The sequence below is a fragment of the Aulonocara sp. 'chitande type north' Nkhata Bay genome, linkage group LG12, assembly GCF_057382095.1.
Source record: "Aulonocara sp. 'chitande type north' Nkhata Bay isolate Kocher_YH1m ecotype deep benthic linkage group LG12, A_spYH_male_GT1.1, whole genome shotgun sequence".
Classification (NCBI taxonomy): Eukaryota; Metazoa; Chordata; class Actinopteri; order Cichliformes; family Cichlidae; genus Aulonocara; species Aulonocara sp. 'chitande type north' Nkhata Bay.
Genome location: NC_141355.1, coordinates 28,012,625 through 28,037,682, shown reverse-complemented (window position 1 = coordinate 28,037,682; position 25,058 = coordinate 28,012,625). Strand labels below are relative to the sequence as shown.

Here is a 25,058-nt window from a genome sequence, read left to right as displayed (position 1 = left end):
AGCAGGCTCTTGTCTGGTACCATCCAATATTTACAGGTGACATCCAAGTACACATGCATGTCGTAGAAGCAGTTTCTGAGTGGTTTATTATTGTTCCCAACTAAATTTAATGTGTTGACATTAGAAAGTCATGATTTGCCATATTTGAAACACTGTTTAGAGCTGCATGTGTCATTATGACCCAGCTATATCAGAGAGTAGAACAGTCTCAGTAGGAAGAATGATAGAAATTAAATGAAGAAGACAAAACAGATGACTGAGTAACACCGATGGCAATAAGGTTAAGAACTGCAGAAGCCAGGAAACAGTGGAAGACTTTAAAAAACATCTTGTATGTCTGTTTTTTTACATCATAAAAAGGAAAGCATGAATGGATATGGGTTTCTTTATTCATGTTTCCTAAATGCATCCCAGATGAATTAGATAATAAAGTCCTGATGTTTTTTAATTAACCCTCTCAGGCTCAAATTAAACTTTTTGTTGCTAATGCACAGCCAAGTCCTGCAGTGGTACTTCTGAGTAAAAAAAAAAAAAAAAACTCATAAAATATGTATGTGGGGTAATCAGGTTGTTAGTTTTTAACTGTTGCAAATTGACAACGCCTGCCTTGAGAGGGTTAAAAGCTATGTCTACAGTTATCTAAACTGTTCCATATATATCTCCTGCCAGCTAGCTCAAATGCTATAATGCTACTCTGTACCTGAAGATGCAACTGTTCCACACCCTGATCCCTTTCAGGCATTGATACCATGTCGTGGACAAATTGCTACTATAAGAGTATGAAAGTCTTTCGATTTATAGTCAGATGCTAGGATAGATGCCCTAGATGCTAGGGCAAAGCCTTCAAAACATCAATCCACAAATCAGTTAGACCTGTCACAGTAGCTACTTCCACTTTTACTAACATACACTGGCTCTGTATTAAACACATGCAGTGATCCCCTCCAGACAAAGCCATGCATTTTGCAAACCATTTAATAAACAGCTGCTCTGAGTTTTTGTTTACATCTGACTGATATCTCACATCCACCTTTGATGTTTCTCATGTTCCACATTTCATATAAAGCACAGCAGCCAAGAGACAGCAGTTAGGACTCTTGTAAATACAGATTTTAAAACTAAACTTTATGATTTAGTTTTATATCAACATTGAACTAAAGAAGAAAAAAAAAAAAAAGCAAGAAAACACATTAACAGATTATTTTACTTACAGGATCAATCCCTGATCCCAAGCCTGCAGAGGCTGCAGCTGCTGCTGGATTCACACCAACATCACCCTGCGATTCCACTTGAGACAGCACACTCACCATTGACTGCAGAGACTCTAAATAAATGTGAGAGCGATACATGCTGTTAGCCAACCAAGATAATCATGTTACTTCTCAGCAAGATGAATTTATTCCTCAGCAATAGTCAAAGAGTTTTGTTTTCATTTGGAAATAAACACAGCATGGGTGAAGTGTTGAAACTGGCTCTCTTATACGAGTAGAAATCAACAATTGCTACAGAAGAGGAAACTGCCCGTCTTAAAGGAAAACCAATGACATTTGTAAAACAACTGTGTGAGGTTTGTTTTATCTATGCGAACAATAACTTACACAGATTGTTTTTATTGTGCCACTAATTTAGATGCTGCACTTAGCTTAATATATTGTAAAGGCATGACAATAATAATTCGTCTTCTCGTGTAGCTCTTGGTAATATAACGAATAAGCATCAACATAATCATCTGCTAAATGTCAAATGTTTCATTAAGCATATTGTGTAGAGTGGGGTGTGGTTTTTACAACTCGGCTAATGAAGGAGAGTAGTTCAGGGAGCCGTTTTATATAGCAGCATGCTGGGACCTGGACACACACACACACACACACACACACACACACACACACACACACACACACACCAAGCTGTGCAGCAAGTCTAAGAAGTATCTTGAGTGTGTTTCACCATGCCGGGCAGTCTCCAGCCGAGTATACAGTTTGCATGCATGTGTGTTGCAAACAGAAGAAAGACTGGTGCCTCCCCAATTCCTTCTGCACTGCTTGTTTTTTCCCCTCCCCATCATGCTGGATTTGACCAAATACTCCTCATCTAGGTACTGCATGCCATTTCACATGTATTACATATTAGAATTTGCTCCACATAAATTATATATAGTTTGTGTATACAGCCAAATATAATTATGTTTTTTAAACCAAATAGTGAAACTTGAATAGATGCAATTTGTTTATAACTAATTCAATATAATACAAACCATTAACAGAAAAAACCAATCTGTATTGCAGAAACTAAACGGTTGAACTGTAATCAATCAATCTGGCAACTTCAAGTCAAACAATCTAAATCACAGTCAAACACAAAGTGGGCAGAACGCAAAAATATTTGATCAACATCCAGGGTAGCAATTGAACTGTCCACCAATGAGAGCACAGTATCACTCATTGGTGATCATATGAGCTGGTAGTAAGTATATTAAAAGGTTACCAAGACAACAGCCAGCCATCAAAGCGATGCACGACACAACTTAACAGCTCTAAAAAATATTTTTAGCATATATTAAATGAATGGAAATAAAGCCACCTTCTTCCAGGTTATATCGGCTCTAAATAAACATATCTTTCTTAATATAATGCAAAAAGTCTCCCTCTATAAGCCTGAAGGAACATCTTAGTCCCCTGGAGGTTTGTATATTATGGCATAATCAGTATACACCCTACCAATGAGCTAAAATGACCAGTTTTCTACTGTTTATGCAACTATAATACTTTATAAAACCATTGTATCACTGTAATGGCATGACAATGACATTAATCTATATCTACAAAAGGTTGAATTATGAATGACATACTATGTGATCACGTCGCCTAGCAACAACCAAACAGACTACAACAACATTTATATAATTGAGCAGGACCTGAGCATTGCAAGAGACCTACAATTACTGTAATTACATTTTCTACGTGTGATTAAATATCAGTATGAGCAGATGAAATAATACAGCAGCATGGGCATGTACTAGTATGTTCAGCTCTTTAGCATTTATTTTTTAACTGTTAAAAGGCTGCAAAACAGGAATTTGGTTGCGTTTTTCGAACCTCACTCTGAGTTGATGATTGCACTGAGAGGTCTTTGAATTTCGAAATATTCTTTCAATTGTCTCTTATGTGTAGTTGCTCATTCTGGTTTCACAGTTAGGAAACTGCAAAGACTGATTTTTTTTTTTAACCCAGCTATAGAACAACAAGCCTGGGGTTCATGTTTCAGTGAAACTATGCAAATGCTGAATAAATGAATTTCAGTCTAAAACATACTGATCCAGAAGCAGCTTTAAAATGGAAATACATGAGAGCCCTTATGTACCTGCAGAATAAACATTTCTCTATTCAAACAGTTGTTTGCACAAGTCCTCACTGTGGGTTCTCAGGTTGTTTTAAGAACACCCAAAAAGTGTAAATGTAACAACAAAGGCAACACAACTCTTTAAATATATATGCTGATTCAACCTGTTGCTGCATGAACAAAGGAAAATAGCTGAAACGTGCACGGACCGGGACCAGGGTAAGACTGAGAAGACCAGAGATCCTATTACCGTCACTCAGCGGCAGGCACTTACCAAAAAGAGGTAGCAACAAATAAGATACAAATGAGGTGGTACTACAAAGCCATGCTAATGAGACCAGCTAGTGCCCTGTGGGACTGCCACCCCCATTCTGTTAATGTTAACACCGCCACCCTCTCTTTGAATGTGGATATGAAAGGAAGGATAAGGTGGAGGAGGTGGAGAGAAATAATAATCAACAATCGCCAGCCTCTTGTTTGCTGGAGCTCTTTTCTGAACAATACTGCACTCGTTCACACAACATCATATTGAACTTGGCTTCTTTTCTCCACCTCATTCACATCATCTCCACCACCATCTGGTCCTCAGTCTTTGATTGTTACCCAACTCACTGTAAATACAGATGATTTCAGAAGGTTATCACCCTCATAAGCGCTGAGCCTGACAGCATGACTACATGAAGGCTAACAAGCCAGGTGCTTTTATTTTTCCTTTCATTGAGCTCTTCAAAAGTGGTTCCACTCAAAAGAGGCTAATCATAACTTTAATTAAAAGACAGGTCTCAAAACACTGCTTTTTTATTTCCCTCTCTTCTAACAATCAACCAATATCACATAAAAATGTTGCAACAAAACTGCAGATTTATTTGGGTATAAACCAGTATTGTGGAAAATGACTCAAAGGTTGTGTATATCTAGACATTTACTAAGGCCATACTACTAAAACATGAAAGACATGAATTTCTTTAGAGTAGCACAAAGTTAGCCCACTACTACTCCAAGACCAAAGGGCAAATTATGTAGCCATGTAATGATCTAAAATCTGAATAATTCTGACTCAACAAAGAGTGAGTCAAACAAGTGTGAAAGTGTGATCCGGGCACTAATAAGGAAAGCCGCTGTGAAAATAGTCTCATCTCTGGTCTGTGTTGCGTGGTTACTGCTTTGAAGAGAAATGATTCAGCTCACAGTGAATAAATGACCATTCAAGACTAAAGGCAAGAAATCAATTCTTAAAGACCGTGTTTTACATTTTCATAAAAGCTTACATCTCTTACATCTTTTAACAACGATGGACAAATCTGATGGTTGTCAATTACTTTGAAGGATAAGACCACTGAGCTTCAGTAACATGAAATAATTCACATGTGAAACTGTCAAAAGCCGTGCTTGCAGTCTTGGTGAAACGTTACGCTAGAGCACATCTGTGACGACTATCTGCTCAGAGAAAGCACACGCCACAGTGGCTTGCAGTGCTGTGAGTTCATGTTTAGACAACCTGATCACTTCAGAGTGTAATATTTTTTAACTTAAAAACTTTCTGGGAGGCACTTGAGCTCAGCGGGGAGCAGAAAGTGCAGTAGGTGAAAGTGCAGTAGCCCAGGTTCAAGTCCGACCTGTACTACATGTCTCATTTACCCATTCACAGCCATGGGTATCTTGCCCATCCAGACTGGTAAACATTTTTATGTTTCTGAATTGCACTGCATTTCTCACAGTTTCATTACTGCTTAGTAATTAGTTTGCAAGACAAGTTGGCATCTTCCATGCAAACTAATGATTCCCTGTTAGCACCCACAGCAATCACAAGGTTTCAGTGCAGCCTCTTTATAACCAGTGTCATGCTAGCAACTGTCAGCAAACTCACAACCAGTTGGGGAGTACAGATTACTCGCCAGTGCAGTGGTTGCCAGTTGCTCGCTGCAAGATCAATAAAACGATCTGACTGAGGCCTCAGGTAATGATGGTAATTTTAATGTCCAGACACAGACAACAAGTTCAGCGGAAAACAATTAAATCACATCCAAAATCCAAATGACAAGCATCTCAACAGCATTCATTTTAATTCAATTTAGCTCATCTTTGCCTGTTTAGGCTGAATTACTAAGTTTTACTCCACTATGAGTGAAAGGGGGAAAAGCCTGCCTATTCAGAGTGTCTTTATTCATTATTTTCTCTCTGAGCCCATATTTTGTCATGTCATGTGTGTGTATATTGTCCTCAAGTGTGTCCAATAAGATAAAAGAAAAAAAAATAGTATCTGTAAGAGTGTGTGGATCAGCTGCATGCAATATATGTTTTTTTACTCCTACCTGAAGGCATAACCGTTTCTGTGAGCCATGTATTAGTTATTGTAAACAATCTGCTTTTATGATTAAACTGTATTAAACATATTTTAATATAGTAAAAAATACAGCTAAAACCCATGAGGACGGACTTGAAGTCGTGTGTGTGTGTGTGCGCGTGTGTATATTGTCCTCAAGTGTGACAATACACTTATACATTTTTCTGTAGGTTACCAATTGCGTAAGTGTGTATTTGGCCTGGTGCATCACTGACCTTGTATATTAGCAGGTTTGGTGGCATCTGTGAAGTCACATATTTTTTCCCAGTGGTCCCTGATGGACTCGGGTTTCATGGATTGGTTCTTCTGTCTCACTATATAGCCCTGAGTGCGCTCCCAGCGCACTACACACACAAAAATACAGGGGTCATGGCACAGTATAAACCCCACACATACTGTAGCAGCAGTCTGGGGTACTAATGAATATGGCAAATGCATACAGACATTTCCTCTGGACAAAACACACAGTACTCACATTTACCAATCCACCCTGCACCAACCTAAAGGGAGTCAAACATGAAGAGAAGAGCAAATGCACATGGAGATTAAGAAATATTGCCTCTTTATAGAAAAAGAATATGCTATTGTACATTATTTTTCTCTAAGATGAAACAAAGCTACAAGCAGTATAGTGACAGTTTCAGTACCTCAAACAGTCCTCCATTCTCCTGGCATTGTTCATGACAGAGCCAGAGGACCAAAGGAGCAACATACTCAGGCTTCAGAGACGCCACAAGATCTACATAAAACAAAACATCTGGTTTACATCTGTAATAAAGGGCAAAGAAGGTCTTGATTTTTAAAATATGTTGCATTTGGTTCATTTATACATGGAGTACAATACTACATATTGTTTGTTTTTGCGTTTAACTTATAATCTTCTGCAAGACAGATGGCAAAAACATGAACTGGCTTCACATGAAGAAACAGACAGAATGCTTGAATTCATGAGACCAGGTCAGTATCAGTCCTAGTACTAGCAATCTGTTAGCGAAATATTTCTTAAACATGCTGGAATTAACTGAAAAAAGAAAATATGGCACAAGCTTAAACTTTTTTTTTTTTATATCCCTTGTGTGTGCTGAAAATATCTGTACCCTAGTGGTAAAAAGAAGCCCTTCTGCTTTACTAAACACGCTGCTGCTTAGCAAGATGGGTTTTGTCATTAATTTTTTTTAGAAAAGTGTCAGTGAGTGAAAGCAAACATATGGAACCAAGTCATTTACTAAGGTGAGGCCCCTGTGACAGTTGGCACAACGCAGTGTGCGACAGATGCTACCGTAGGCTGGCACGGCAGGGCAACAAAACCTTTTCCTTAATTCACTTAATACTTCTTATTCCAGAGCTGCAGTCACAGAGCATGCTCAGTGTAACTGTGACGTTCAGATTTTTACAAATACCAAGTCAGGGGTTGGAAAAACATTCCCAGTCCCAGTTATTCTTAAGGGTGATGTTTTTTTGTTTTGTGTTATATTAATACACAAGATAAGATTGCCAATTCTATATCTTTAGTTGCTTAATCTTAATTGTAGGCATTCAATGCTGTATGCCCTCTTTCTAAAATGTGTTCAACACAAAAACTATAAATGATTTGTTACCTTACTTTTTCTCTTAATACTGGAAGACAACACATACAGTAATGCAAGGAGGACATAGCCGCCTGCTAAAATAAAGGGCTGACACATTAAAACTTTTAAAGCACTCACAGGGTGCATGATTTCATCATGGCCCTTGGAAAAGCAAGAAAACACTGCTCTTGAATATTAGATGAAAAATTTGCATGTTGAACGGGAGTGCTGTTGCCTCAAATTTTGTAAATCCACATTACATGGTATTACATTATGCAACTGCTCTCAAAAAATGCTTTGGTTAAAACCCATTTGTCCATTTCAGCCTGTTCAATGAGATAAAAGGAGAAAAAAAACATTATCTGTAAGGGTGTGTGAACCTACATCATATAGACCAGCTGCATACAATATATATGTTCATATATGTTAATATATGTTTTTTACTCTTACCTGGAGGCATGACTGTTTCTGTGAGCCGTGACCCAGCAACAGGAGCAATCGTATTGCAGTGGATGTTGTACTTGCGACCCTCGATTGCCAAAGTGTTAGCCAGCCCCAGCAAGCCCAGCTTGGCAGCGCTGTAGTTGGCCTGGCCAAAGTTGCCATAGATCCCTGCGGCTGAAGCAGTCATGATGATTCTGGCCACAGAAAACCGGAGGCAACGTTAGGATTAATGCAAAGTGACAGGCATCACGAAGGAGTCATAAGAGACCCAGACGGCCTCTCCACACACAATCTTACAAAGACTTAGATATTTTTCATGCCTGCTTACACCCAGGAACGTGCATATGTAAGCATCTAGTCATGCAATCCTAGCATGTTTACACAGACACTAGCTTTAACAAGGTGACCATCATAAACAACGCTACATTAGGTGCAGGAGACTTCTGAGGAACACAGTCATCAGATACAGTACTCTGTATAATAATATCAATTTCTGTGCTCAAATGTCTCAGTCAGTTTTCAGAGTCTCAGCACAGTAATATTTAAAGAGCATCGCATGATAAAATGTTGCACCAGGGACTTGATCCAGAACATAAACACATTATGTAAGTGTATTCCTTCATGTTTTCATATAGTGAGTGAGCAGGGGAGTCAGGCTATGACCTTTATCATTTCATTTATTTCTGCTGTGGTTTTACCTTTAAATGTACCGTACATTTTTGTTTGAGGTGACTGCACACCGAGATTGGATTTTAAAATTTCCCATGAGCACTGCAAAATACAGAGGGATGACAAATTAAATGAAAAACAAAAAACACAAAGTGTAAGGCGGTGGACCAAGATGTGCTTATAGAACAGGCTTAATAAAGCTTGACATTATTTCTATACATTTCTGGAACTCTACTGACATTGTTCATTCTCGAGACAGTCCCTCCTCTGGTGTTCTGATGATGGTGGTGGACAGCTTCTTGTAAGATGTCAGTACATCCTTTTTTGCAACATTTAATTACCTCTTCGTGGCCCACTGACGGGGACATTGTGTTATTGGGTTATAGATGGTTTAAAACTAAAGCGAATCACTCAGAACTCTTTGGAAGAGGAATAATTTTTAAAAAATAAATAAAATGTGGGGTGTGGAGCCTGGACTTGTCTTCTGAAATGGGGCATAGCAGAAAAAGGTTTGAGAAGCACTGCTCTAACTGGGGCAAGTAGATCCAAACTATACCAAAAAGCAGCCAACCACAGCTGCCGGACAACCTTCATTCAATATCAGCATCATTATTTCCAAAGGTTTTTTTATTCTACACAGTAATAAGATGCTCTTGAGCTCAGTGCAGTACAAATGTTACTTTAGTGTTTATGAGATGCTATTTGTGTAAAATGGTTTGTGTGCACTTGAGAAGGACATCTATTACCTATGATAACACTTGAGCAACATTCCTCTGCAAACTATAACACAGACTTTTTTCTGAACATAAAAAAAAAAAAAAAAGGCTTTTGTTCAGAGTCTGTTTTGCATGTCACGAAAAGCCCATCTGTAATTAATAAAAATCTCAATAACAGTTCCGTTCCAGAAAACAGCCACTGCTAATGTTATTAGCTGCACATGCAACAGAGGCCTGTTAGTAAAACCCCCATTAATCAAACACCGGAATATGCACTGCATGTCTGTCTAAGTCGACACTGTCATCATTTATCTTCCATAAGCAACGCATAGCATCGTTAAAGCAAAAATCAATACAAACTTCATCTGCTAACTTCATCACTGTTTCAAGTTAGTAACAATCATCCACTAGAATGGCTGAGCGACATGGAAAAAATATTAGTATGTTATAAATCAAATCACAATTTCTGTCAAGATTAAAGGTTCACTTTTGCTCCTAAGTGAAGATTAAGGTTGATTTTGTTTCAAATACTATTTATTTTACTGTCCGAACTTGAACATGATGAATATACTGAAGAACAACACAACACAGGTATATATAACACATAATAAAGTAAAATCTTCAGCTTTTATAGAAAAACATGAAACAAAAAGGGAAACTTAATTGTTTCACCAGTTCCAAATAAACAATGTATACATTTATACATTGTAATCTAAAATAACTGTCACCAAAGCCAGTCTGTACATATCCTCAGTACAAGTTCAAGAAAGTTCAAAGGAGAACATAAACACAACTGACATATTCACTCGGTTGTGGTCCGCTTTGCTCCAAGGCAGCCAAAGAAAAATTATTTTAGATAAGGCAAAAGAAGTGTAGGATAGTCTCAGTGGAGTGGGCAGTAAGCTTCATATGGAACAGATGTGCAACTTCACCACAATTCCAATGTGGTCAAGTTCGACACAGCTGTTCAGTCATCTCTCTACAAATAATGAGTGGCGGAAAGTAAAAAGCTGCACTAAGAGCAATACACTAAGGTGCCAGCTGGACGTTAGCCACAGCTAATTAAAAAAAATGGGACTAATGCTAATGGCACCCCCAGATCTGTTTGCAGTGTTTGCAGATCTCTAAAATATTCCTGAAATCCCTCTGTGTACGGTGCCTTATGGGCAAAAGACAGCTTTCGTAAAATGACTTCAGGTTGAGAACAAGTTGATTATTTCAATATTAAAACGGTGCTATGGAACATCAAGCTGGTGTTTTGGGAATTAGACAAAAATAAAACTAAATTGTATTAGTCACAGACAAATCCTGGTAATTCCAAAAGGTTTACTGACTCTTTCTAACATTGCATGTCTTGATCCAGCAGTTTTTATGGTGTAAAAGTAGTAGAGAAAAAAGCAAAAACAAAACCATAAATCACAAAAATCATGCTAATAAAAGTATGTAAAAAAAAAAATCATCAAAATACAAAAACAACCCAAGATAGGAATTTTGTTTTGCACCATTTGAGGTCTATCTGTATTAAAGAATAGTGACTAAAGCAGCATCTGAATATGTCTATGACAATTATCCTCAAGAGACCACTTAATCATAGTCAAAGTTTTTTGTCGGCCTATCTTTAGTACTGTTGCTGACGTATGAACATGCATCACATGGTACCGAGGTCTTGATAACACTCCAGTAATGTTGCCTGTTGAGGATACTGTAACTTGACAGATCTAAGGAAAGAAAAATATCCTACCTGCATAATAAGAGGATGACACAGTTTTACCTGCGTCAATAGCTGTTACAAGCTGAGCTACTTACCTGCCAAACTTTTGGTTTTTCATGTGGTTCCAGGCAGCTCGAGTCACTAAGAAAGAGCCTCTCAAGTGAACTCTCTGAATGAGGTCTGTGATGCAGAGTAAGAGGTAAAAAACACAAGTAAACATTAATGCATAACAATACACATCTCTGATATTTAGCATTAGAACGGTGTGGTTTGAAGCATATGGCAGGTTTTAAACACAATTTAAAACATATTGATCTACATATATCATTGTGAGGTAAACAAAAGAAGACACAGAGGTAAGCAAGTAAATATGTAATTAAAGTGTAATTACCCCAATCCAAATCACTCGTCCTGGCAAATGATCGGTCACGAAGTATTCTTGGTAGGGAAAAGCAAAGAAAGGGTTTTAGCATTTTTTTCCTGCATTTAGATTTTTCCCCCCCTTTTTTAATAAACTAATATTGCATGCTCAAATGAATCTGGAAACTGCAACCAAATGGCCATTCTAATAGCACATGATATGAGTAAACATTTTTTTAATAATAAATAAGAAAATAAGAAAATAAAATGTGTGATTGTTGCTATTAGAGGACTTACCCAGCATTGTTTACAACAACATCTGGAAAAAATAAATGTAAGATATTAAAGTCAGTGAATAACTGTAACGACATTGCTGACAATCATTTTATGATCATTTCGTAAATCAGTAGTGACAGGTATCAGCACTAGTGGCCGCAGGATTTCCATAGAAGGTTTATACACACCTATTCTTCCAAATGCATCCAATGCTGTCTGGATCAGCTTCTCTCCATCTTCTACAGAATCTGCATAGACATAACAAAACTGTCATTTTTCACAGTTTTACATTTTTTTTTTTTTTTTGAGAAATTGGTCTTAAAAGATTGTTTCTTGTTAGCTTTAGTTCAGGTTGTACTTCAAAGTGAGATTAACAGAGTTTAAAATCTGAGCTTTTCATGTCACAAAAGTGACTATTTTCCCCCTCGGTACAATCACAGCGATAACTTATGTTGAATATATGAATATATAATCTAGTTGGGAATTTTAGGTTAAAATCGACTGGAATCAGCATTTTTTCACCAAATTTAATACAGATGCTCTGCTGGGTTAATACATTTTATATGCACAAATTGTTAAGCAGTCTACCTTACGTATGTCATGAATGAAGCTCAGCTGTAAAGTTACATCAGTGTAAACCATCAGATTTATCAGATAACATAATTAACTCAAGTTAAACTGTTTATTTTACCTCTCTGTGCACTAAATACAAAGATTAATGATTTTCTGCGGCATTCATTTCTTGTCTTATTTGCAAGATGCTGCATTTCACTGCTTTATTTTTATTTTATTTATAGAGGTCATCACCATTTTATCATTATCATCATGTGATAATGATCGGAGCAGGCAGCAATTTGTGCAGAAGAAGAGTCAGATGACATGTGAAAAGTCACTTTTTATGTTAGCACTCACAGAGGCTGAAGCAGGAATCCGGGCTTAACAAAGAAAGTTGATAACCACTGTTGCAGTACCCGTTATCTACAACTGGGGTTTTATCAAGCCAGCTAACGCAAAGAAAGCCTGACTATATTGAACATCCTTTATAGTTGGCTCATAGTTATATATACACAGAAGCAATGAGCAGATTTGGGAGGCATATAAGAAACTTTCATAGTGATAAAGCTTATGGCCTCACTCTTCTTTCAAGTTTAAGTATTGATGTGATGTGGCAAAAAAAAAAAAAAAAAAAAATGGACAAAAAGTCAACATTTAAAATTGCCAATAAAACAGACTGATTGTTTTGTTTTCAAAAACGATTTTTTTCTCCTAAAGGTGAGACACATCTTCAATACTCACCAACAGTTTCATCACTGAGCAAGTCCAACTGATAGAAATCAATACTATTTTTCACTCAGCCACTACATGAACTAAATACGTGAAGCAAGCAGAAGAGAAGAACTCACCATAGTTCGCCACTGCCTTGCCTCCCTTCGCTCTTATCTCTTCCACCACCTTATCAGCAGCTGCAGAACTCTTTCCGCCTCCTTTAGTGTCTGCCCCAAGGTCATTCACTTTATTGCAACAAGGAGAAAAAGATTAGCAATAATGGGGTGAGTTTTGCAATTCTCCATGAGTGATTAGGTTAAGAAAACAGCATAGGCAAGCTGATTCCTTGACAGAGTTAAGATCAAATTCAGTCATGGCAGGAGGAATATACTGAAATTAGAAAATATTTATGCCTGCAACTGTGTAATTTTAAGAATAAAAGAACCAACAGTCATAATGCAAGCTTCTTACCGACAATTTCAATATAATTTATCTTAGTCCAACATTTCCCTCTCCCAATTTGGTATAGCACCTCAATTCAGGACATTTGTTACAGAAGATCTGTTGCGCCCCACATTTTTGGAACCAACTGTCATGTGTTTCACTTAGTAATATGGAATTCAGTCGCAGTCTCTTAAAACTGAATCAGTGAATCCCAAATCAACTCAACGTCAGCCTGGAACGCCACTAAACCAGCAGGTATTTTCACCAGTATGTCATACAGATGCAGCAATCTGCACGTTTTTGCTCATTTCAGGTAAAAATCAGCTGGTGCTTTAGTGTAGTCAGCAGCAAGTCATATGAACATAAAGTGGTATAAACCTTATGTTCAAACTATGAACAGGATATATGAAACTAGCTGGATCCATGCGGAGCTAAATATGAATATGTATACCAATATGATACTCACTAATATTTTTTTTTAAATTAAAAAAATAAAAATACAGCACTGAGAGATCACAACTTCCCCCAAAGGGCAAGCTCTATATTTACAACTTTGATGTTTTATGATTCTGACATAACCCTATTATGGCATCATATTGAAAAAATAAGACGTATGTTGTACAGCTCTCTCCGTGCCCTTTTATATGATATATTACTCAATATGGTTTCTTTAAAAAAAAAAAAAAAAAATTTAATGGTCAACTTTGACCTTGGGGAGTAACAATAAAGGTCAAGGTCAAATGCTTAGCCAACCAAGGTACTCATGTCCCCCAAGGCCTAGTAAACGCTCTGAAGCTTGAGGACAACCCATAAAAAAAATATTGTGGGTAATATGAAGTTTGTACTGATTTTCACATTTGGTGGGACCTTCACTCGATTTTCGCCAAAGTGGAATCAGCTCGAGCGGTTGTTGGTGTCCACTGTCACACAAAATTTGAATATGATAACTTGAAAATTGTGGATGCTAGACTGCTAAAAAACAGATGAACTAAACAGAGTATTCTCTCCCTAAAGGGAGGGAGTATGTAAACTTACTAAATTACAGGTTAGGTGTTTACCAGCACAGGTTAAGCCTACAGCTATGTTACCATGGCAGTTTAACTTGGTACATTGCCTATCTGGAAACTCTATGTCCCTATACCACATTTGATAAATCTATCAGGGAACTTGGTGTAACATTTGACTCAGCTTTCTTTCTAGATGCTCATATTACATCTCTGCTTCGCTGTTGCTTTTATGCTGAGTTCCATTGTGTTACGCTCTGAATTGGAAATTGTTATTCATGCCTTGATTTCATCACGTCTGGATTATTGTAATTAAGTGTTCACTTTTCTTACCCGAACCTCCCTGGAACATCTGCAGGTTGTTCAGAACCTGACTAAATCTTCCAAGATTTCACATATCACAGCATTGCTAATTAACTGCCACATGCTCCACATTAACTTCAGAGTCCAATTTTTAAGATTCTGGTTTTGACTTTTGGAGCTCTGCATGGACAAGCACTAGCACACATCGGTGAACTTTTACATCTGTACATCCCCAGGAGATCCCTGGGGTCATTTGAATAGGGTCAGCTGGCTATGTAGGATATAAGGCTGAGAACTAAAGGAAGACAGCGATCCTCCAACAGTAGCTCTCCCTTTGACCCTGGAATATGTCGACTCAGTGATGTCTTTGAAAGAGCAGCAAAAATTCAGTGTTTTTAATTTACTTTTACTTTTTTTTTAAAGTAACTTTTTCATTTTAATGTTTTGGAATTTTTCTTGTGTAGCTGTTTGTAATATTTATGTTGAAAGGTGCTATATAAATAAATAAGATTTGACTTTGCTTCATTGTCCTGGATAATCCAAATTCTGCTTTGTTGCACGTGTCCCAGGACATCTTAACAATACTACGATAGAAACACAAGGTAAAATAAGTAAAAAATGAATATCTTTTATTTACCTATTACTGAGGCACCTCTCTCAGCAAAAGCCAGTGCATATTCTCTGCCAAGACCTGTGCAAAGAAAGACACATGAGTAAAAGGTATAAGCTTACTTCCAAAGAATGAAAAAACCCATCACCACCTGCAGCACTGCTGTGTCGTTGCTGCATGCCCTTTCACACACTTTCCCTGGAGCTACAAGCCATTGCAACATTCGTACTTTGATCTCCGTTTCCATTAAATAAAAAGACCGACATACGTCGGTTTCTGCTCGAATTAAAATAGCTAATTTTGTATAACAATAACAAAGACTTGCTTTACTGATATTGCAGTTATTGCCCAGCGTTAGCAGTCAGCAAGACGCCGTGATTAGAGCAGCTGTGCAGCTAACAAACGCGCAAGACGAGAAAAAATTAATGCAATTTCCGTCCTAATAACTGGGCTGTTCACTAAGAAACTAACTCCACAACTACCAGATTAGCATTTGGTGCTAACAATACAGAGGCTATTTTAGCGTCAACATAGTCGACAGCTCAGCTAACGGCGATTTTTACCTCCTCCGGCCCCAGTAACAAGCACGACTCTTCCCTCGAAAGACAGAGACATTGTTTTGAGATTTTACTATCTGGTTTGAGAGGGTCACAGAAGCTACAAAAGCTGCAGCACTGGCTTTCTGAGACAGCAGGATGAACTCTGACAAGTTCCACTTCCGCGATATAGGGAGGCTGTAACGAGCAGTGACCAATCAGAAGCCAGGATTTTATTACAACGTTTTTATCATTTTTTACACGTGTAATCTGTGTACTTTGACCTCAAATTTTGATATTAAAATTTTTCAGGCTGTTTTATGACATTGTCCAATTCACATAATCTGTAGCATCTGAATTATACAACAAGAAAGATAATCAGTCAGAAAAAGAAAAAAAAAACTGCAAAACAGCTTGTTTTCAGCACGGATTACGTTCTTTCTTCCATTATCCACTAAGTTCCAAAACATCTTGAGGAAAGCATATGCTCATTTGCCTTTTAGTGTTTTTAACCCCCCTTTAGTTTCTGTTAGTTTCCAAACAGTTAGGAGTTACTTCTTCAATTATGAAGTGGTATCTCTCTAACGCATTTCTAACAAATAGGACTCAGCAGGTTAAGTTCAACAATACTCGGTCTGAGCCAGTACAACAGAACAAGTATGTAGGCTACTTAAACAATCACAGAGAATGCTGTGTGATCCATCTGAGTACATTCTGTACTCTTTGTATGAGTTGCTACCATCAGGAAGATGGTTTAGAGTTCATCAGGGAGAAATTAATAATTTTAAGAACTCCTTTGCTCCTCTGTGAATCAGAATATTAAACTGTAGCCTAAAATAAGTTGAAGCTTCACAGGTTGCAATATAAGCCAGTTCAAAGCCAGTTGGAGAGATGCAGATTGTTTGGTTGTTTTTGATTTTAAATCACTGCTTTTATCTCCTAACGTTACATTCCCATATCTAAATAATCAACAAAATAAAGTTGGCAAATATCCTAATTTTATTCATAATAGTCATATTTAGTACATTTATTTTACAGCCCTTACAATACTATTTATTCTATATACAGATAATAAGAAGTCCTGCATATTAATTATGCATATTGCGGGACTGGCAGTAGTTAGACTGTAGGGATAGCCCACCTGTGGTGGGGATGTAATGATGTTATTTGAACGCAACAAACAGAACCGTTCCGAATCACGAAGAAATGTTAACAAATTTGCAGGGCAAATGACGAGAACACCAAATAAAGTGACTGAATCAGCAGCATCCTCTTGATATAACAGAGAGAGAGAGGGAGAGGGAGAGAGAGCGTGAGGAGGAGCGAGAGAGAGAGAGCGCGTGAGGACAGCGAGAGAGACCGCGCACGAGCATCCTGTGCTCAGACTCTCCAAGGAGGCTGCGATGTAGACAGGATGAAACTGGCGGGGTGTTTTTCCGAGGACCGTGCCTCTCGGTTGTCGTTACCTGTCATGGTATATCATTACCATCTATTAATTATGTGGAGAACAGGAGGAGTTTATTATAATTTTGTCGATGCCTGAGGATTATGGACCGTTACAGTAACGAACAACTGTGTAACGGTTCGGACAGCTGCCTCTTTCTTTTTCTTTTTCTTCTTCTTTCCCTTCTTTGCTTAAACAATTTTTAAAGCGCTGGCGTCGGTGATTTTCTAACAAAATGTTGAATTTAGCGCTCTGTCGACGTGAAGGATGCCCGTGGCACGTCATTTTTTGTTGCCGTTGGACATAAACCTGTGGACGGGCGCTGTTTCCCAGGCAGTATGATACAATATTTTGACATAACCGTTATTTTTGTGTGTTACGCTCTATTGCGCATGCCTAGTGTTAGCTATAGAATGCTGCCCGACGCCACTTCTCTCCGTCCTGGCCGTGATTTAGGAGAGAAAAAGTGACGGCAGCTGGGGGACTACATAGCAAAAAAGAGAGAGAAAATGCGTTGGCAAAGTGGCAGCGTGGCGAGCAAAGGATTTGACTTGAGATCCTTCATGAAATAGATTGTGCCATAAACTGAAGAATGTCAGGGACACCAAATGCAGAAGCTGAAGGAGTAGTCTCCAAAGTAAAAGTGAAAAAGGAGATCAAGACAATCGTGGAGAATTTGGAAACCATCCTGGGAGATCTTAAGGATGTAGCTAAAGAGCTCAAAGAGGTAAATTAGAAGAAGTATTCTGCCATGTGTCGTGTTATTTCCACAGGCTTGCTGTGAGGGTGCTTTTTCTGAGCATCCTTGACTGAGAAGAGATGGAGGGCTGACATCGACCTCACCAGTGGGGCCTGGAAAAGACTACACACCGTGCTCCTGCCTTTCCCATTAATGTATGTGATCATTATCACCAACATGAGAGAGATTTGGCACTGGGAGGACATAGGGTGGGAAATGGCAGGACAGCTTCTTCACCCTGACTCATAAGCTTTGATGAAAGTGTGAAAAAAATGTGATCACAATTAATATTTAATGGACAAGTTGGTGCAAGCAGGAAGGTGATTTTGCATTGAATTTCATCATCTTAATGCTGACTGTTTTGTTGGTCCAAATGATTTCCTGTCAAATAATAGAGAGAAAGTGGTCTTCTTCTTTTCACCTGTCACCTCCCTGGACTCCTTGTGGTGTCTTGCTTATCTTCATCTTTCTTTGTCTCTCGGCATGTGTATTTGTGGCTGTCCTCCTCCTCTCTAGTCCTAAAAGATCCAAACTCTTTTAGAGCTGTCTGACTGAGGTCTCAAATCTCAGTGATGGAGAGACTACAGATGTTTCTGTAGAAATCAGGATGATATTTCAGGTTTATATTCACAGTCACAGAACCAGTAATATATAGCTGCCTCTGTGACATATTTCCCTTCATTCACATTAAAGTGGTTTCTCTGAATCAGTCTCACCCCCTCACTTGAAATAACCTGCAGTCTTACCTGCTTTTATGCTTGCATTCCTCTGCCGACTGCACACCAGGCATCCAGTCCGCTCTGCCAAACCTCTAACCTTAACATGACAAGCTGTCATTCTAATACAACTCTGTTGCGTACAGCCTGTGGTACATTATGGATGGGTAGCCGACACAGCATCTGTCTCCTTCTGCCGCTCTGTTCCCCTCACTCTCATTTTTTCCTGCAACTTTGACTAAATTACACTCCTTTTGTGTTTTTCAGCAGTTTACAATATGTCACAGCAGGCACCAGAGATAAATGAGAAGAAGAAGCCATTGTAATCTGTCTATTCTGATCTTTTTATGTGATGTGCCCTTCCTTTTTCTTCCCTTCTTGCTTTTTTTCTTTTGCTTCTGGGAGATTGTGTAGAGGATCAGTTATTCTGACACCGCACACACTAAACACATACCTCCAGGGGGTGTTACTATCAAAGCCAGTGTTTGGGGTGTAATCCATTTGAAATGCAGTTATCTGTTATAACTCACAGACGGGGCTGGAGCCGAGCCTGGCTCCAAGGAGGGACCCTGCCCAGATGCTTGGCACTGCCGCCGAAGCTGCCTGGCCTACAACAGGGGCTGCACACTGGGATACTGGTATTACCTCTTGTGTGTGTCCCAACAAATTATCCATTTAAAGACTGCATGGAGAGTTTAGCACTCTGCCCTAGCCTTCTCATCTTTATTTTTATCGCTCCCTCTCAGTCACTTGCTCTCTCTTCTTAGTTGCTGTTTGCACATGCATTTAAAACCACATGATAGCAAATGTGCTTGAGAGCAGGCTAACATACTGGGTACTCTAAGATGAGAACCCCTAATCCAAAAGATAAACAACATCTTTGTCTCAAATGTTGTAATTTTACTTTCTAGAGAAATTTTCTCCTTGGTTGCTTTAATGGCTAGGATACTGTGAACCTATGCATGCTCAGCTCAACTTATGTTAGACTTTTTTTAGACCCTATGAGAGCTGCCGAGTTAAACATTAGCAAAATGTCCAACACCACTTCAGTTCTGGGCTTCAAAGGAAGCACCACTCTCCAACAAGGGAAGAGAAGCAGGAAGGAAATGTACTCTAAAGGGAAGGTTTTTGGAAAGACTTCTGAAAATGCCTCAATAACATGGGCATTATATTACTAAGTACCAGTTATTAGTTCCCAGTAGAGTTTACTATGATTATTAAATTTTATCTGCTGTGTTAAAGACTTCTTGGGCAATGTTTATGATGTATTATAAACCTTTCCAGCATCCAGATATTGCCTGAGCACTGTAGGTGTAAATGAATAGTAGAGTATCTGTGTCCATGGAAGTGCTGAAAGTGCAAGTACTTACATTTCTAAAGATAAAGTGTGCATGGTCTATCATATTTTAGTTGTCTAGTCAGCCCTTGGTTTTAGGTGGGTGTATCTTGTTTGGTCGACAGCTGGAATTTAGAGGTGTCACAATTAGGGTTAATATAGCTTTTAGTTTATTTTTTTATTTCAACTTTTTAATGTTTTTATTTAGTGAGTTTACTTATTCAATTTATTGCCAGTTATTCAAAATTGTTCAGTTTAATTTTGAATAACTAAAAAGGTTAATTTTATTTTCCTTTGTAGTTAAAATTTGTCAGGGGCAAAGCAGAAGTTCAGAACTGAAGGAAGTTTCCTCTACAGTCTACATCTTTGTTCTTTTTTCATTAGTTCAGTTCAGTTAGCTGGACTTTTTTCATAGTAAGCTCTAGTTAACTATAATAGCCTCAGTTTTGATGGTAAATGGTTAATGGGCTGGTACTTACATAGTGCCTTTCTACTTAATTTGAGCACTGAAAGCACTTTCTACAACAAGTTTAATTCATCCAATTACACAACACACATATTCAGGCAGTGCTTTTATCTATATGTAAGCACTTATCTAATATTCACTTAAACTCAAAATATGAAAGATGCATCTGGAGTAACGTGGGGGTTTGACACATGAACAGGAGTATCTGGGATGGGTCCATTGACCTCCAATTGGTAGATGACCCGCTCTACCACCTGAACCACTGATAAATATAATCACATACTGAGAATAACATTGATATTTAAAATTGAAATATTAATATTGTGTCAATAAAGAATATACGATAATATAACACATATTGTTCTACTGATTAATAAATGATTGCTAAAGAAAAATCACTACCAAAGTGTTAGCAAAAGACTTTTAGCTTTTGTTTCATAAGTATTTTTAAATAATCTGGTTAAAACTGAATTCTATTGATCAATTCCAGAAACAAACAAAAGAAGAAAAAACATGCATATATATGTAGATTAATCATTCTTAGATGTGTAGTCCATCCAACCTTCAGATCCACCATTTGTTCATCGCATCCAGTATCAAAGCACCAAGATGGCAAAAGTGAAAACACATAGCAAGGGACTTCACTAAGCTGGCTACTTCCATCATTTGTTAGCTATATGAGAGCAGCTGAGAGCAGTACGACGTGGTGTATTCCAAGAATGGTCAAACACTTCCCAGTGAATATTGATGAAGTATTCATCTCTGTTTTTAATAGATATCTAGTTAATATTGTTATCAACATTTGATACATTTTTTATAACAACATGATGTGACAATCTAATAAGACAGTGTTAGAGGAAATTCAGCTATAGCATTTTGCATGTGCACTTGAATATATGCAGGTCTAATTTTTAAAAAATTAAAGGAACATTTTAAAAACACATAAGATTTTAATGGGGAAAAAAACATGCTGGATATCTCTGCTGATATGGACTGGGTTTTGGATTTATTGGGAATGAAAGGATATCACATTGTTTGATGAAAATTAAGATTATCAACTTACAGAGGGCTGAATTCAAAGACATTCCATAAAATCAAAGTGAAAAAATTATGCGGCTGACTAGTCCATTTTGCCAAAATGCAGCAACTCAAAATGGTACTCATTGGTGTATGGGCCCTGCGTGCTTGTATGCATGCCTGACAACATCAGGACCTGCTCCTAATGAGATGAGTAATGGGTTTCCATCTCCTCCTAGATCTGTGAGGAGATCTGAGCTCCTGGACAGTCTGGCGTTCAATTTGGCTGTATTGGATTTAGGTCAAGTGAGCATGTCTGCCAGTTTAAAGCAATGGGTCCAAGGATTTCATTCCATTTCCTAATGGCAGTCAGGGTGCTGTTGCTCACCTTGTAGAGGTCTGTGCATCCCTCCATGGATATGCTTCCCTAGACCATCATTGACCCATCATCAAACTGGTCATGCTGAACAATCACATGTGTCTCCAAAATCACGTGTCACATGTGTTAAGGGTGAACCTGGTCTCATCTGTAAACAGCACAGGGTGCCAGTGGTGTACGTTCCAATTCTGTGGTTCTATGGCAAATGCCAAATCAGGTTCCACAGTGCCAGGCAGTGAGCACAGGACCCACTAGAGGATGTTGGGCTCTCCGGCCACCCTCATTAAGTCTATTTCTGATTGTTTGGTCAGAGACATTCCCATCGGTGGTCTGCTGGAGCTCATTTTATAGGCCTCTGGCAATGTCCATCCTGTTCCTCTTTACACAAAGGAATGCCCTGCTGATGGGTAAGGATCTTCTACAACACTGTCCAGCGCTCCTAGAGTAACTACCTGTCTCCTGAATTCTCCTCCATGCTCTGGAGACTGTGCTCGGAGGTGTTGGACTGTGCAGCCTTTCTAGGGTCCAGGTATCTCACACTACCAGTAGTGACACTGACCATAACCAAACGCAAACCTAGTGAAAAAACAACCAGAAAAGATGAGGAGGAAAAAAGGGGTCAGTAGCCTTCATCTATAAAACCATTCTTGTATTGAGTCTCACTGTAGCACCTTTAGTGCATCTGTTAACCCTCTCTGCAACTTAAATGACGAGAAGTTTAACTGGCTCAATTCTATACTCTGATTAAAGTTTTCCTCTATTTATTGTTTTTATTTATTTTTATCAGTACATATTGCTTGTTATCTTCCTGAACAGTTCTTAAGTACTTTCATTATGTAGGATGTGGATGCAAACTTCCGATGGGAAGACATAGATGTATTTTTCTATCTGCTGTTTCATATCTACTGTATCTACTGTATTCATATCCTTTCTGATAAAGTTAGTAGGGCATTTTACATAATTTCTTTTTCATTACAGATTTGTTAAATGTCTCCTAATGGTCTGCTGTCACATGTTGCATTTCAAGGAAACAAAGCCTTCGGTTATGTCTTTTTCATGGTATTTTGATTAATAAGAGACAAACAGTTTAGTGATCTTTTCACTCCTCTGCACTGTTCTTTTTTTTTTTTTACATTCCTTTGTCTTTGTCATCTTTTCTCTTTTCTTCTTTCTCAAAATTGGTTGCATATTACAAATGATGGTTCTTCCGTCTTGCATCACAGGATATGTTTGGTGCTGCTACTTCTCTTGAATTCTGCTGGTGCATGAGATTGATGTAATCTATCACTTAGGTCAGAATCTGGCAGGCTCATGGCTTCTCTCAAAAATCCTATTGATAGTTATTTTCTCTCACTGTGGTTGTCATTGGGATGTATTAAGCAATCTTCAGTCTTATAAATTTGGAAGTGTTTCCTCTTTAAAATGTAATTAAGAACATACAAAGATTTTAATTTGTCTTTTCCTCTACTTCATCTTCTTACCCTATATCCTAATGCATTTTTTCCAAGTTGGTAACTTTTTAGATGAGACTGTAATAGTAAATATTTTCTGTAGGGCTTCGCAATTGAAAATTATGATGGCTTCTGCAATTATGGAAATAAGATTATTGATGTAAAACAAATAATTTTAAAGTAGGCTATCTGCTAAAGCGTTAAACTTTTGCTCTTTACTAAAAAAATCCAAACAAACTCTCCCATATGCTTTGGCTGGTTTAGTTCATCTCAGTTCACCCAGGATGACAAAAAGAGAACCTTTTGTTAACAAGACTTTGGCTGTTAGGAGGAACTTTGGTTCTAGAAACAATGTTTCAAAATTAGGTCAATCTAATTAATAATCACTGACCAAAATATTGCATCATTACAACTTATACCATAACCAGTGGCTCCATGGTGAAGTGGTTTACACACATTCTCCTAACAAATCATAAGCTCCTCGGGTGAGTCTCAGGAGGAGACACAAATCCCTCTGGGCTTGAATCAGGAAGGGCATCCAGCATAAAAATTCTGCCAAGTGAAACATGTGGAGATACCTGCTGTGGACATCCCTTGTGAATAAGGACGCAGCTTTTACAGTTTATACCATAATCTAAGTGGCCTAATTTCATCTTCTTGTGACACACTTATTTATTTTTCCTTCAGCTGTCATAGTTACACTTCCTATTATCACCAACAGGTTGTTCATGAGATTGACACCCTAACTTGTGACCTGCAGTTGGAGGAAGACGGACTAACAGACAGCTCAAAGACAGACACACTGAACTCCAGCTCGAGCTCCACCACCACCACTACCACTGCATCCAGCCTGGAGAAGATGAAACTCTTTCCCGAAGACTGCATATTTAAAACACCTGCTTCCCTAATGCCAGTCCCCATCAACCCTCCTGGAGTCCTGACTGTACTCAAGAAGCCACACCCACCTCTACCACCACCAAGGCATACCCCGCTGAGAGCCGAGGACCACAACGTTAAAAATCTGCCTCATCCAACTTTAGTGTTATCAGGGAATCTATCCAAGGCTAATGGGTCTCTATTAAGGAATGGTGGGGTTTTCCCATTGAAATCAAACAGGGATTTATTTTCCTCTACACCATGCTTCATTTCTAATGACAGTGGAATCCCTGAGTCGGGTCTTGTTCCTACATTGCCCAGACCCATGCCTCTTCTACGGCATGAAAAGAACAAATGCCCCAAGGCCCCTGGCAGGGAGCCACGTGAGAGGGAACGTGTACGTTTCAGCGAGAAGGTTCAGTTTCATGGCTACTGCCCGGACTGCGACCTCCAGTACGATGTAGATGACACAGAACTACACTTGCAGGCTGAGCTGAATGACTTGAGGCTCAGCCCAGTACACTGCTGCTCCTCTTCCCCTCCTCCTCCTCATTCTCTTTCCCATGAATTCATGTTGGAAAATGGCGGTCTACCAGTCAGCCACAGTTTCCCACCAACAGGAAACACTGCTCCACCTTGTGTGCCTCCCCACACACCTTCTCTCAAGCCCCAGAAAACAATCCTTCGCAAATCAACCACCACCACAGTTTGACACCAACCCCCCTTGTTGTGTCTAGTTTAAACATTTTCGAATCATTCATAGTGTTTTCTACTTTATGAGTGCTTTCTACTCCAGTTGAACTTTGGATTATCCAGAGAGAAGAAAGGATTGGAAATAATAAACAAAAGAGCGGATATAGTGAGTGGAACAGAAGAAGGCATCGCCGAGGGCATCGAGATGTACATGGAGAGATCAGGACAAAGCGGTGAGTGTTCCTGAGTGTGCCTATACGAGTTGTTCATCAAGAAGGTTTGTTTGCTCCAGCACATCCCCATGAGTCTGTCTGTGTTTTTGTGGTTTTTTAGAGTATCTTCATATGTACA

General features: G+C 38.6%; 2 protein-coding genes across 2 annotated transcripts in view; one reads left to right on the top strand and one right to left on the bottom strand.

The window, feature by feature from the left end:
- hsd17b4 (hydroxysteroid (17-beta) dehydrogenase 4) overlaps positions 1-15,774 on the bottom strand; it is a 33,109-nt gene extending 17,335 nt beyond the window's left edge. Inside the window, exons 1-12 of the mRNA XM_086314798.1 lie at positions 15,618-15,774; positions 15,082-15,135; positions 12,831-12,938; positions 11,616-11,675; positions 11,449-11,470; positions 11,183-11,229; positions 10,887-10,971; positions 7,702-7,889; positions 6,331-6,422; positions 6,159-6,183; positions 5,899-6,027; positions 1,212-1,324 (exon numbers count right to left, since the gene is read on the bottom strand). Of these exons, the coding sequence (XP_086170924.1) occupies positions 1,212-1,324; positions 5,899-6,027; positions 6,159-6,183; positions 6,331-6,422; positions 7,702-7,889; positions 10,887-10,971; positions 11,183-11,229; positions 11,449-11,470; positions 11,616-11,675; positions 12,831-12,938; positions 15,082-15,135; positions 15,618-15,669 (975 nt within the window). The 5' untranslated portion in view covers positions 15,670-15,774. The remainder of the gene's footprint in view (positions 1-1,211; positions 1,325-5,898; positions 6,028-6,158; positions 6,184-6,330; positions 6,423-7,701; positions 7,890-10,886; positions 10,972-11,182; positions 11,230-11,448; positions 11,471-11,615; positions 11,676-12,830; positions 12,939-15,081; positions 15,136-15,617) is intronic.
- A 1,034-nt stretch (positions 15,775-16,808) lies between these two features.
- Positions 16,809-24,726, top strand: prr16 (proline rich 16). The gene is made up of 2 exons (XM_086314796.1): positions 16,809-17,761; positions 23,860-24,726. The coding sequence occupies exons 1-2, from the start codon at positions 17,627-17,629 to the stop codon at positions 24,724-24,726; spliced, it is 1,002 nt and encodes a 333-aa protein (XP_086170922.1). The 5' UTR covers positions 16,809-17,626.
- Positions 24,727-25,058: the final 332 nt, after the last annotated feature.